General features: G+C 38.8%; 1 protein-coding gene across 1 annotated transcript in view; it reads right to left on the reverse strand.

Annotated features, from left to right (window-relative positions):
• Positions 1 to 15,655, reverse strand: part of FRK (fyn related Src family tyrosine kinase) — a 57,758-nt gene that overhangs the window by 6,058 nt on the left and 36,045 nt on the right. The window contains exons 3-7 of the mRNA XM_014573682.3: positions 12,543 to 12,703; positions 11,701 to 11,869; positions 5,136 to 5,294; positions 1,978 to 2,159; positions 137 to 302 (exon numbers count right to left, since the gene is read on the reverse strand). Coding sequence (XP_014429168.1) covers positions 137 to 302; positions 1,978 to 2,159; positions 5,136 to 5,294; positions 11,701 to 11,869; positions 12,543 to 12,703 — 837 coding nt within the window. The remainder of the gene's footprint in view (positions 1 to 136; positions 303 to 1,977; positions 2,160 to 5,135; positions 5,295 to 11,700; positions 11,870 to 12,542; positions 12,704 to 15,655) is intronic.

A 15,655-nucleotide genomic window follows, 5' to 3' on the forward strand; every position in this document is an offset into this window, starting at 1 on the left:
GACATCCAGTAGTTCTGGATGCAAAGATGCTTTATTCCATATTTAGATTTTCAACCCCTGAATTTGCCTCCAATTCAATAAAGAAAAAAATCATCAAAAAGTACATTTAAATATTAATTTTAAATTAAAAACTCACCAGAATAAGGCATCTTCCCATAGGTGATTATTTCAAAGAGAAGTATTCCAAATGACCACACATCAGACTTAATGCTGAATTTATTGGAGCGGATCGCTTCAGGGGCTGTCCACTTCACAGGAAGTTTTGTTTCATGTTTAGCTTCATATACATTTTCATTTTCTAACTATTACATACAAAACAAAACAAACCCAAGTTAGCCTTGTTCAGTCACACACTTGAACTCATTGGGACTAAAGTGTGTGCTTAGGGCTTTGTTGAACTAGGTCTTATAGATGAGAAACTCTCTGTTCAACAGAAGCTTTTCTAAGTTGTTTGTAACTTCAAGTGAGCACCCAGTGTTGAATGGCTTGAGCTTTATTATGGCTGGCTCTTGTGAATTTTTCAATTCCATACATCTGCCAGAAATAGCAGCACAAAATATCATGTTGGCATTAGAGATTCCATGGTCAGACTGACTTCAGGTCTGATCTTTGATAAATAGAGGCGGTGATAGCAAGAGCTAATGCATTTAGGAACCTCTGTTTGGTGATTTATTGATAGCCTTGATGGGCTATTGACTTTGCTAATTACCACTTCACCAGCTTTCAAGCACTGAAAGACAGACTCAAAGTGATTTTAAATAGAAACTGAAAGTACTCCTCAATTTTGGCTCTGCTGTGAATGTTTTTAGTATAGCCATCTCCAGAACTCCCCTCACTCCAATGTGCAGACTCAGCAATTCAGACATGCTACTTTAGAGCTGAAATGGAGGAGGAGCATTTTCCGTGTGAACTCAATATTTTATATCACAATCAGGGTGTAACACCTGATCTAGTTTGACTCTCAACTTCTACAACCATTGCACTCGGTAGGAAAATCATCTGGCAACAAAATTTTTATCCTTCCCAGCGTAAAAATTTAAATAAATTAAACTAAAAAATAGAACTGTGGAAATGTTTGATATTTGTAAAATCCCCTTTTAAAATGAAAAGCCATTTGTTTGTTACATTAACCCACACTTACATCACTTTCAATATGCCATAGTGTACAACTTTCATAAACAGTAGTGAAAAACCAGGCCTCAGAGGTGATCTAAGAGCTCAGACAATGTCTGACTTACTGAGTCTGCACATCGGAGTGAGGGCAGGTGTAGAGATGCCTTAGTAATGGCGACCTGCATTGCTGGGCCATGCATCAGCTATAAGAGGAGGGAGGAGAGGTTCTCCCTCATCCAAATATTAGATGAGGTGTGAAAGAAAACTTGGGTCCATTTCTGTTCATGCCCCTTCCTCCACCGCCTCCCCACTCTTGAAACAGCCACTACACATGCAAAAGAAGTAAGGTGTATCATCAGAAAAAGACTCATTTCCCCTCAGCAGGATCAGAAGCAGAGAATGGACTGACATTTTCAAGATCCAGCACTGCCTGCTATCGAGGCTGGGGTATTCAGTTACAATCCAGTCCTAAATTAACATATCATTTAGTAGGGTATGTCTACACTGAAAAAACAGATGTGTTCTTATCTCATCTTAACTTTCCAGCCATGTTAACTAACTCAGGCTAAAACAGCAGAGAAGACATGGCAACTCAGTTTTTAACTTGGATTAGCAATTTGAGTTAAAGCTTAGAGGGGATCTTGGTTGAACTCAATCTGCAACCATGAGTTATGAGATAGGGTGCCATGTTTTCACTGCTATTTTAACATGTGTTAGCTAATCTGAGTTAAGAACACACCTTTTGTTTGCAGTATAGGTACACCGTTTTCTGAACTTTTTTTTTTTTTTGCACAGATGGAGTTCATGTTAATTCTAAGGCATATATATATATATATATATAAATCCAAACACATCCAAACCCACCTTAAAAACTCTTGCAAGGCCAAAATCTGCTACTTTGTAAACATTGTGCTCGCCAACAAGAACATTCCTGGCTGCCAAATCCCGGTGAATGTAGTTTTGGGATTCCAGGTAAGCCATTCCTGAGGCAACCTGAGCTGCCATGTCTATTTGTTCAGGCAGATGGAGTTGTGAGCCTGCATCATCTATATAAAAAAATAATGTGGGGTTATTGTTAATATTTAAAGTCCCTGTGAGTTCTCAGGTTATTTAAATGTGTTAGCTTTTGGGAAAGAATGGCCCATCTCTCCGATGTAAATCAAGAACATCAAACTATGGAATAAAGTGGGAGTCCTAAAGAATGATAAAGGTTTAGAAATTATAAAGTCATGAATGTAGTATCATGAAAAACAACCCTCATTCACAATAATCTTAAAAGAGCAGATAACTAATGCAGCACTAGATGGTTGAGACACCTCCCAACAAAGGCAGTGGAGGTATTTGTCTTTGAAACAGGCAAACTACCCCCTGCAAAATGTGGTTAACAGCTAATATTTGTTACCCACTGTAAATGTGGTTAATAGCTAATGTTTGTTTCCACTTTTGGCAGCCAAAGATTAACTGGAGGTGAGGCAGAGTCATAAATGAGAACTAATGTCCCTCAACAAGCCTGACATAAAATTGACTGGCTATTGTCAAGTCTAAGAGATCCATTTTATCTTTAGAATGCATCTGAGTGGTTCTTACTGTTAGCTATGTTGTCTCAGTGATGAGGTTCCTTGAGTTGTCCTTAAACTATGTTTTCTTTCATAGAATCTCTTACAGCAACATATGCACCATTTGTAAGATCAGCAGCTTCCTGAAATACTAATTTAGCTCAATCAGAGATGGTGCTCACACAAAGTGCTTAAAAAAAACCTTGACCAGAGCAGGAATGCTCAACACATGAAGGAAAAAGCTTTAGTAGTTTGAATTGGCAAGGCAGGTACTGAGAGCTCTCACTGAGAATTACAAATTACAACTAGGATTCAATCTCTGAGAGGAGCCATGTTAGCCTGTAACTTTAAAAACAATGAGTAGTCCTGCGGCAACTTAGAGACTAAATATATATCATGTCATGAGCTTTTGTGGATAAAACCCACTTCTTCAGATGAGCATGACTGCAGAAAAGGGGACAGAATTTATAACAGAAAAAGAAGGGGGGGGGGGGGGAGAAGTACCTGTCACTTGTAACTAAGAGTCAAGGATTTTGTGGCATATTGGACCAGATTAATTGATGCTGGGAGAGAGATAAGTTTAAACTCTTTTGTATGCAGGTGATCTAACTGTGAAGGAGTGATCAACTCATTGCTATATTCAGTCATCATTCTTATGAGTGACATTTGAACCCAGAACCCACAGCGCTAGAAACATAAACACAAGCACTACTCTCACAGGAAAAATAGTATTTCACGTCTCCAAAATCTTTCCAAATTTGAATACTCCAATGATATATTACTACTTCAGTCATTCTGGGCTCTCTCTTTATATTGGGAATGTGGATTATCCTTCCTAACTGCCTTGGCATTAAAGACAAAAACATCATCTGCAGTTGGCAGTCGGCTTCTGCTAATGATATCCCACTGATTCAGAATGACAGTGGACAGCACTGCCTTGAATCACTTTTAACTCCTGGCAGTTCACCTAACCGAATAGAGAGCACCTTGCAGTCATATTTTTGAAGACTATTCGGCACTGTTTACTCCTGTACTCTACAGTTGCTAAACCTTGACTTTCCTGCTCGTCAGTATGTTTTGAACTGAAGAGGTGAAAGGCGGAATTTTAATGATTGAACTTTCCCTGGCCCTATGTACCTTCCTACTTCCTCTTTGAGGTTAATCTGGTTGTCATAATAATCTGACATTGAGATTATTTCTTTCTATTATTGAATCAGAAATTCTTCTCCCCCACACACATGTTTAATAGCAACCATGACCTTTGAAACAGAGAAAAATCAAACTGCATGACATGATGAAAATCTGTCATCAGGTTATAGAATCATATCACACAGTGCAGTTCTTCATTTGTGTGGATACTAACAGGCACTAACACTTACTGCTCAGTAACATACTGGAATAATACTGTTCAGGCTCTTGGACAAGAAAATATATCCATGAATGGAGTATGTTACAGTTAAGAAGAATGTGGTACCTCAGTTGGAGTGAATAGGAGGAGACATGTGTTTTGTAATTCTTCTATACTAGTCTGAGTCACAATTCCTTTCCTCATCACTCCAGTTAAGCAGCACCCCATATTCATTGCTGACTGTAAGCTTACAACCTAGTCCTTCTGGATTTAGGTTTGTTCTCACATACTTTTGAAAAAAAGTGATATAAATGTGAGACAAAGCACTCAAACTACAGGCACTGGCAAATACATTTATAAAACCTGCCCATGACTTATTCTCTACCTTGTAAGTAAAACGTGGCAACTCTTCCTGTCCCTTGTTACTAACAATTTTAAACAAAACCGTTTCTTTTATAAGGAATTTAATACAGGAAATGAAGTATTTAAGAGCATCCAGGGATGCATCATGATCTCAACCATCTGTCACAATGTCTTATTCAAAAGACAAGAGATAGGAGAGGCACTCACTGACAGAAGTATTAACAGTGTGAAATTCAATATTAAATATTCCTTCATTTAAGACTGGAGGCATTGGTAAATCCTCACTAAATATCGACTGAGCACATCACGATTGATACAAATACTCATACATTTAAGACAATTTAATTTATACTTGTAACTAGAAAGTAGTGCTCAGTTGTGTTCAATTAAGCTCTCTAGTGACAGCTCAATAATACATCATTATAATTAATAATAATTAATAAATACCATCTTAAATGTTTCCAGCAGTGCTCATCAGGAAAGATCACAAAACACTTTAATAGACTATACATTAGGGTTCCTTGCACATCACTAGAACACACTTCCTAGGCGGTGGAACCTGACAGACCACTGTGCAGAAAATGCTGCCCAAAATGTTTGAAGGGTGGAGAAAGGTTTAAAACAAAGAAAATGAAAAATAAATGTCTAGGAAGAGGAATTTAGCCAGGGACAACGTGATCACCCACACATTTAGCACATTTAGTAAACAGCAAACGCCAGTACTATCTAAAATGAGTATTGAGTCTTTTTCTTACTTTGGAGGTATTCTAGCAGACTTCCATGTCTCATCAACTCTGTAATAATATAAATTGGATCCTCTAAAGTGCAAACTGCATAGAGCTGTATAAGCTTTGCATGTCTGAGGTTCTTCATGATTTGTGCTTCCCTAAGGAAGTCTTTTGGATCCATTGAACCTGAAGCAAGAACAACAACAAATCAGCAGATGTTAAACACCCAGCGACCTCATGGGAATCACTCAGATTATTTTCTGTCTCTTTTGTAAAGTGCATTAGCCCCACAAACCTTTAGAGTAATCAGAGAAATGAACCAGCGCTTCTGAAAAAAAAAAACCTCTAAGTGAAACAAGTCGATTGTCTGGGGCACAGAAACCATGTGTATCAGCCCATGGTGTATAATGGTTAAGGTTTGTCTTTATGGTGAGGGGGAAAGAAGGAAACAAAGACTGACACTTAATTTTTAAAATAAGGTACCACAATACATGACATCTCAAAAAAAATCATGTTAATGTGCAAAACCTCAGAAAACTGAATATTTAAATACTGAATTTAAAGCTTCTCACACACAGAAAGTATCCAAAGACCAAAATCTGACTGTGGTGGTGTACTGTGTCTTTAGGGAACATTCCAAGCTAAAGCAGTCTGAGCATAATCACAGAGCATCCTGCCCTTGGGGCTGTTCTCTATAAACAGGATAAGAAGCTGAGCCAGGGAGAGAGAACTACAGGTTGCATGTTCCAGGGCAAGACCTTAACCTGGGGTCTAGACATTTTATTTTATGATTACATGGTTGGTTGCTCTTACTCAAGGATCCAAAGGAAGAGCCTTATGAACTTGGTTATGCATCAGGTATGGGGAAGTGAAGCCTCAGCAAAAGGAAGAAAGTCTGCCTGCCTCCTAGAACTAGGCTGAAGTTGGTTTGGAGGCCTTAAAGAGCACATATTTTATTTTATTTTTTATTGTTATTCGTTGTTACTTTGGTATTTGACCTTTCCTCCCCCCTTCTTGGCTCCTGCGCACTGACTCAGGACTGAAATGCCACAACATGAATTTTGAAAACAGGCATAATTGTCTTACATGACCTTGGGGGGAGAGGGGAGGGGAAGAGGGCTAATTAATTACCTGTGTGGAGCTGTGCTGCTGCACAATTTAGAGGGAACACTGCTCTCTGGTCCTGCAACAACCATGCTGGACGATGGAAGTTGCCAGACCAGAGAATCCTGATTAAGAGAGTGATAGGCTGTTTTTGACATTTTCCTGTGTGAGTTCACTCAACAGGATAGTGATTGTCTCGTTTCACTCACATAGAACCTAAATATCACAGTTAATAAAGCAAGGAACATGAGGGCATAAGCAAAGCTTATGAGGGCTTAGTCAGGGAGCCCAGAAAGGCAGAAGCTTTTGAGAAGAGAGAGGTTCTTCAGAGAGCTTGGTAGGAAACCATACCTCAACTAACAGAAGAAGGAAGGCCCAGAGAGAATGTTCCCAGGCAAGGGACCAAAGCAGTTTAAGGGAATAAAGACCTCCTGGAGAATCACTAGGGGCTGACTCAGCAAAGGACAATATGTAATTGGGGTAGGACAAACACAGGCATCTGGCCAAACACCCAACAGAAACCCAAACTCCTGGTAGAGAATTCAGCCTGGGATTCTCTCTCACAGTGGTCACTCGATAACGAGTAGGACATAGTCTGGGATTATTTCAGGGCCAGAGGTACAAAAACATAAAAGAGGTTATCTTAAGGGCAGAGTTTGTCCCTGGGCCCATGGTGGCTGTCAACAACATAATTCTATAATTTTAGGACCACTGACCTACATGCCTGTCAGCATAGGCACAGTGGGGTGGAAACAATGTGACAAAGGAACTCTTATTTCCCAGCTGTAGTGTCATTCATGGGCTGACAAAACTTTCATTGACAGCTTGAACAGTGCTGTTCTTGGCCAGTGTCTTGTAGTCCCTAGAGTAACTTTTCAACACGAGATTGTTTAGGCTTCTGCACCAGCATGCCCTCACTGGACGCTTTGTCTTTCTCTGTACTATGTAAATAGCTACAAGAATGTGTTCCTCAAGCTTTTAGTTGCAGTCTGAAGTGACTGTATTTTTCAGTCATGCCCCAATAAACCTTCTTTATCTTCCTGTCTGTCTTCTGAGATCAAAGATATTCCATTAAGAACTGGGATTGAAATGGAAAGAGTCAACAAATGTTCTCCTGGGGTTTTACTCTTGGGCAATACTATTTTCAGTGAAGGAGTCTAATTTGGCCAGAACATAGATTTGCCATCTTATAGGAAATAAAATTAAATAAAAAGTCTGGACAACAGAAGGGAGTGGTTGGCTAACACAGCAAAGTTGGTGTTGAATCGGTATCTAAACAGTTATGGAAATGAACATATCATGACAGATTGTGCTACCCTTACAAATGAGGCTGGCAACACATAAAATAATTTCAAATATTGATTATTTAAAAATATTAAAGCTGTTCCAAAAGCATCTGTGTTATTTTAATCAAAAACCTCCAGTTGAAATAGGAATGTTCTGACTTTCAGTGAAGCTGATGGAAACACTGTGTAAATGTAAAGACTATAAAAAAATCATTTTGACATTTTGAATAGCTCCATAATCCAACACTGAGAGGCTGAGAAATCACTTTCCAAATGGTTAGGAAAAACTGATTCAGAATCCATATGGATTCATCTTCTGATGATCCTAATAGTTCAGCACTGCAAGTTCTATTATTGTCCTTAACTAATCCTCTCGCCTCCCTCCCCTGGGACATCGGTTATGTCTAGACTACATCCCTCTGTCACCAGAGGGATGTAAATTAGACATACCAACATTGCAAATGAAGCGGGGATTTAAATCTCCTGCACTTCATTTGAATAAAAATGGCCACCACGTTTTGCCGAGTCAGCAGTTTGTCGACAAAAAGCGGCTGTCAAGACAGGGATCAAGAGACAAAGAAAGACTTAAATTCTGTACTCTGACCAAACAATGAGTAAGCTAAGGTCAGCTGAAACTAGTTGCTTCAATTTGCCTACAGGATGGGGGAAATGGAATGGGTGGAAAATACCTGAAACAAGACAAAGGTGCAGAGGAGACAATGTAGAGGGTTAAATAGGGCTCAGGAAGAATAAGAAGAAAGGCTTTTTAGAGACAGAAGAAGCTTTAGGAAGGAGAACAAGCATGCTTTAATAGAAGGGAGCTCTGGTGTAACAGCAGCACCGGAAAAGGTCAGAAAAATCTAGCTGCTCTAGAGAAAACTCCATAATACTGATGAGAAAGCCTGAGCTGACAGGGCATGATCCCAGATACCACAGATGATTGTAAGCCCCAACAACTCTACAGAGTGGTGAGGAAACTGAGACAGGGAAAGTGCATACCAGTGTATTTATTATTTTGTCTAGATCTGTGTAGAGCTCATAATGTTATGTAAAGAGTAATTGTGTTTTGAATCCTGTATAGTTTTTGTGTCTATTTCTTTCACTGTCATGCACCCAGAAGAGGTAAACTACAGTCCACAATGCTCACACTTTTAATGGCATTCTGTGAAATGTGCAGGAGTCACTGGAGAAAAATGACACAAAGGGCCCCACTGCCAAGATAGGTTTCAGACACAGAGTCAGGACTGGATTGAGGTCGTGGAAGACCAAAACCTAAATTCTGCTCAGCTCCAGCAAGCTAGGGCACATGGGATTCAGTTTTTGGAATCCCTTACTGTATGTCCAGAAGCAGGAGCTGGAGTAGATCCGTACGAGGGACCCTAGAGTAAAATTTTCAAAAGCAACTTGGAAGTCATGGTTGCTTTTCAAACTCTTACCCCACATTTTCTATGGCATCAGATTTGTATATGTGCAACATTTGCACATGCATGCATCAAGGGTATGTCTACACTATGGAATAAAGTCAAATTAAGATACACAACTTCAGCTAATTTAATCACTTATCTGAAGTCGAAGTAGCTTAACTCTGCTTTTGGCACTGTCTATACAGCAGGAAAAGCACTCTTCCTCCAACTTCCCTTACATGAAAGCAAGGTTACCGGCATTGACAAGAGTACCCCTCTCACTTTGAATTAGCTGTCTTAACTAAACCACCAATTCGAAACCTGAAAGATCAATAGCGACAGCTTCAATCTTCCTCTGTACTTTTTCAATTTTTACCATTGACTTTTTTTCTCACTTTTAGATGTTACATATATATTAATAATCATGTTAAGACTTTTCTATCAGAAAACGCTATTGGAACAAACTACTAAGGGAAGTGGTGGATTTGTCATTATTTGATGACTTAAGGTCAGGACTTACTAAGGCATAACTTTCAGAAAGGTACCCAAACGTAAGTCACAGGACTCAATGCCTGGCTGAGTGAAGTTTAATGGTCTGTGATATATAAGAGAAAATATTAGTTGATATAATAATCAATTCTGTCTTTATAATCTATGTCTATGAAAACCATTATATCTCTGTATTTTAAGTGTGAAGAATTAATATATGCACCAGAATATAACAACCTTAGCGTGAACACTCATGAACTATGGTAGCCATTCTCTGATTGATTAAGATGAAATAAATTACTACATCTGACTTCTTGTGCATTTTCATTAGTGCCAAACTAAGCTTTTATCATTCTGATTTTAAATTATTGAAATCAGTGTGTCTTGTGAAGTTATTATTATATATAATGAACGAAAATGTAGAAGTTTCAGAGAGGTAGTTGGATTGTACAAAAAAAGTTAATCTCTAAGGAAAATATACTACAGTGTTCTGAACACAGCATCCTGTTATCACAATACTTTGTCTTATACTGTAGAATATTTTGATATTTTATAAGGTATATCAATAATAGAATCAGAGGGTCCAAACCCACACCCATGAAGCCAGTAGTACTCCTTCCATTGACTTCAACAGGAGCTGGATCACACCATAAAACACGGAGATGGAGAAAATGAATTCCTTAGCATTTTGTCCAATCTAATTTTGAATATTAGAGCTGAAGTCTTCCAGCACTCCATACTGCTATGCTTCTACTATTGGCAGTTGCAACAGAAATTACAGTTCTTTGCTAACTATGGTGTAAAAATTCAATTAAATCTCATAAATCTAGTGCAGGAGTTTATTTAGGTGACCATCTTTTATTGCCTTATAATCTATGTAGTAATAAATGACTTCTAGAATTTATGAATCATCAGTGTGAAGTTGCAAGTGTTTAACCAATCTCAATAGTCATTTCCTATTATTAGAACCAAACATAAATACTGAAGAAGAAATGACCTCTTTTCTTCCTTTGTGATAATGTGGTAGTACAGAACTACTGTGTTTCTCAAGCTTTCCAGTGACACCTGTGAGGATGTAACTAGGGTTGACAAATTGAGGAATAGTCAGGGAGTGATCTTAGTGGTAAGGAGTAGTGGGGTTGGACACATGTGAAAATTAATCTCTGTCATGAAAGGATAAGGTTTGAGCATCTGGAATTTCACTTTTCCTGTACAAGTTACGTGGTACCAAATGGAATTGGTATCAGCCAATCAAGTAATTGAATGACCTATCATTCCTGATTACTTTTTTTCAAAAAAGAGATGGGAGAGTTCAGTTAGGGCTAAGGGGATGATATGTTTCTAAATCACTCCATCAGTTCTGACTCCAGTATTAAAAGTGAAGCTTTGTTTCAAGAAGAAGTGAGTAATATATAATCCACCACCAATATGAAGATCTCAGTACACATTACATAGGTTAGACATTGTACATAGGCTAAAATCTTAAGTCTTAGGTCCCTCAATGGAATTTGCTTGAATCAAAGCCATTAGAAACTCATGAATGTTTTTGAATTGAATAAAACATATTATATCTAATTTTTTAAAAAAAATATTTATATCACCTATGCTTGGTTTTGTTATTTATGTGATTTGTGCCATCTGCTGGTAGACGCTATTGTTTTTGATAATGGAAAGGATACTTAAAACTAATTTAAAAAGTACAGAAAAAGTCAAATAGATGCCACATTATTCATACAAGGAAATACAGAAGATAAGCATCAGATGTTAGTAGAGTATGTCATAAATATGCAATATTGGAAATATTCCATTTCCAATCACTATTTAGTGTTTTACTCTGTATTACTGCTCAGAATAAGGACTGATTAATACAAATACAAATTCAGTGACAATAAAACATTAAAACATCTATCCACCAGAAGGATTTTTACAAACTACCTATTACATATCTAATGTTCACTTCACCTACTGATGAAATGCAGCTATCTCTGGGGTGAAATATGACAGCCATTCTGTGCCAGCAACATTATATGAGAGAATGGAAGCTTGTGTTGTGTGGTGAAACTGAAGAACAAATGAAAGAGCAGTGAGAATTTAGGTAAGCCGAATATAAAACCTTATTACAAAGTGCCATGGAATCTTTAAGGATCTTAAAATAACAAACTCAATTTTACCTATCATTAGAAGATGCTCGTCTTTCAGGATCATTAGATACCTTGGAGGTTTTTTGTAATAAAAATATTTACACAACATAAAAGTGTGATCTTGCCACAGTCTGACAATATTAGTATTTCTAAGTGGTATGTGACATACCTGGTTTCAATGTTTTGATTGCCACTGGTGTGGTATTATTCCATAGTCCTTCCCACACCTCACCAAATTGACCAGAACCTAATTTTTTCAACAGTTGCAGAGAATTTCGGTCTATCTCCCATTTATCTGCAGTATTGTATGACAAATCGAAAGGAGTAGGAACTTTTTTCTGGTGTAAAGAACCAAACACAGACATTAGATATTTTGCCATTTTTTCAGACGTTTATATAATAAATCTTTGTTAAAAATAGTACTAAAGTTGAAACTATCAGGAGTAGAGTACTATTACCGAACACACAGAGCATAAAGAACAAACATAAAAGAAAATGTAAAAAGTATCTGTAAACCCATATCTTGGGTACCTGACAAAACATTATTTGAGCTTCAAATAAAACTTTGAAATGAAGAGAAGCAGTTACTTGATATCGTATAAGTCTTTAAAATGCTACAACTAGTCAAAGACCCTCCATTTAAAAAAAAATCTCACACCCCGTTGCAAGAGTTTATGAACAATGAAATATTGTCTTCATGAACCTGATGGTTTTGTCTCAGTAATACTTATAGACATCTAGAGTTATGAACTTGGCGATTTTATCTCAATATACAGAGCTATTCATAAATCACAAGTTGGCACATTCTTTTCCTCCAGCCACACAATTATTTGTTCAAAATGTCAGAGTATTTTATTATGAATGTGTCTGCTCCAAAAATGAAACAGTTCTGCTAGCCACGCAACTTCATCAAAGAAACAGGTCATCATTTCACAACCTCGCACCTTATGACTGATAACCAGAAAGTTAGTTTGAAAATATATATTTTGCACAATATAGAATTAATTTTACCTTTATACAGGGCTTGCTGAGCTTAACACAGAGGCCATCACTGTTATTGGTGTAGTAGTCAACAAAAGCATTCAATGTTTTAAAAGTTTTCTTTCTGCTAAGAAAAAAGCCCTCTTCATCCTTTCGGATCCTGTAGTGTTTCACAACTGCTCCATCAAAGACTAAAAAATAAATTGAGATATGAGTTCCAGGCTACTAAATATATATAGTAGTACAATATAGCTTACGGCCAACATTTTAAAAACAAAATAACCAAAATCAGTTTCCGAAATGGATATTTAATGACCTAATTTTCAAAGGTGTCTACCCCCCATAAATTCCCAGGTGCCTAATCCTGAGATGGGGGAGAGGCCCCCTCTTCAGCCAACAGGGACCAGCGTGCCCATGTATTGTTAGCACTGGGCCACTTCAATGGGTAGCCAAGCCAGAACAGTGTGTCTGACTTCCTGGCCACGGTGGAGCATTATGACATATTCGTGGGCATGACACCCCTCAGGAAATCACAGCTATACCAACCGCAGAAGCCTTCTCGCACTACTTTGTCTAGCCGTATGGCTACCTTTCTGCAGTGCTCACAGAAGAAGTCATGCCCTTCATGTAACAGATGTTTAAAGAATTATGCTCTTTATATAGCAGCCACAAGCTAAAGATGAGAGTCTACCAACCAAACTGCATAGTCCTCTATAAGTGAGCCAACATAGCAGGGCCGAGGACCTTCTTAGAGATGTGACAGAGAAACTGGCTTTCTTATTTTCTGCAGCTGACCTCTGTGTATAATAACATGCATACCTCCATGAAGTACACCCCCTTTTTCCTGATAATTGGCAGGCATGGCTGACTGCCAATAGACATGATCGTGGACATCCATCTGAGAATCACAGGGAACAATAGTCTGGGTGCGGGAGACTCAGATTAGGTCCAGAAGCATCACCAATACCTCTGTGAGGTAAACCAGATCATAGCTAATATGTGGCAAGCCCAAGATAGAGAGAAAAAAAGCTCTGACAGATATGCTGGTGCCAGGCCTTTGGCCATAATCAGCCAACAGAGGTGCTTCAAACTAAACACAACCTGGGTCCCATCATCTGCAGCCAAATGGCCCCAATACAAGAGCAGAGCAGAGTCCGCAGATAGAGTGGAGTAGGTGGTCCATTGCAACATGCTGAGGCCTTGCCTCTTTGAGCCCAAGCCACAAAATCGGCTATTAAGGTAAGATCTAGTCCTAGTGACCAGGCTGCAACACTGAAAGGAATCACTGGGCTCCCACCATTGGGTTGGTTCATATGGTGGAATCCCCAGTGGAAGCATCTATATCTGGTCCTGGTTTTGAGAAAGAGGATGGGGGTCTGATCTAAAAGCTGTTTGGAGGAGAGCCAGCTGCTGCTCTAGTGCTTGCACAGATGCACAGCCTGGAGTCTGGACAGGATAGCCGAGACCATATCACAAGACCCACCCGTCTGAGCTCATATCTCATGCCAGCATCAGATTGCTTGGACAAGTTGGAGTGACCAAAGGAGAGAAGTGAAATGGTATGAGGCAGAGTGTGTATCTATCTAGCTATGTGGGAGAGACAGGGGTAGAGTCAAGCAAGTTTGTGTAGCCCTGTTAGAGATCCTGATCTGAGTTAGATGAACATGTCATTCTATTGCTAAGTGTGGTGCTTGGTCCAGATGTTAATTGTTACGCGCTAGAAAGGAGCGCTAGTGTTTGTGCAGAAACCTATGGCTGGGACTTGAGACTCTTTCCCCAACACTGAGAATCCTTCACCAGACACAAAGGTACCTACCACAATTAAACCCTCCTCAAAATGAAGGCCCTTACATTTAAGTGCCTAAATATTGATTTAGGAATCCAACTTTAGCAACTTGTATTAGAAAACTTCTGGTCCATAGGATCTAATACATAGTCACAGCAAGACATTTTCCCCTGGGTGGCTTATGTTTCCTATTTCTTGGGACATGAAAGACACCAAAGATTGTCTAATTCAACAAAGCAACTTTATGTTCTTAATATTTAGTTAATCAGTGGCTGCAATTTAAAGAATCATTTCCAGATTGCAGACATTTAAAAGCAAACACACAATGCATGTAAGACAGGGCTCAAACAGTCTCTCTCCTGCCATCTATTGATAAACTGGTGGAAAAGACCTCATCAGCAGATAGTATTTGCACAGACACACTTATTTTGCCTATATGAACAATTTACTTAAGTCCTGAATGAAGGGGCAATGAAATGTAGCTATCCTTATTATCTAGCTAAAGGGAAACAAAAATTTAATTAATGTGTGCCAGTTGCAACGTCACCAGAATCTCACTTGCTAAGCATGGGATAATGAGTCAAATCCAAGGAAAGGAGAGGATGGACAGGGCTCTGTTTAAAGGTGTTAGATGTGCTAGAGCCTCATTCTGCACTGTTTAAAGCCAGAATTTAATAGGCTATTTTTTATTTGAGAATTCTCTTTCTTCTCAGCAATTGCTGGAGGTGAAATCATTGGTGGTCTAGAGGATGAGCTTTAGCCCTGGTGTGGCAACACTGTTGTGATGAAACACGGCCCTGAAAAATCAGAAACAGTAATGATATTCACACTGCATGCTGGAATCACTACGTAAGTGGAACAGGTGATGGAACCTTGTGTAGTATGGTTAGAGATGAAACAGTAAAAGGGCCTCCTGACGTAGCAAACCCTAAAGCTGTGATTACTCAGACCTGGGGTGGGTAGTCATTATGCTGTGGGACAGCACTGGGCCAGAGGCTGGCCCTACCGTATGGAAGAGAAACATACAATATGGTCTGATTAGCGATGTCCTGAGCATGTGCAGTTCCCACAGATGTCAGTGAGATTTGTAAGTGCCAATAATACTACGCTATTTTATTTTTCTGTGGTAAATGTTTGCATTTCTATTTATAAATCCACTCTGAACAAAGGGCAGCATGCACTTTAATATTCTAATATTAATATGAGTTCTGAGGGTGTAGATGATGGCAGTAGTTGTGATATGGGCAATGTGCTCTCTGACACTGACCTTCTTTTCCTAGGACCCTACGGAGAACTCTCTAGTGCATCTGGTGAAAGGAGGTGGCAAGAGGAATGTGTAGCCTGTTTCATTCTGTGA

Source organism: Pelodiscus sinensis, chromosome 3 (genome assembly GCF_049634645.1).
Source record: "Pelodiscus sinensis isolate JC-2024 chromosome 3, ASM4963464v1, whole genome shotgun sequence".
Classification (NCBI taxonomy): Eukaryota; Metazoa; Chordata; order Testudines; family Trionychidae; genus Pelodiscus; species Pelodiscus sinensis.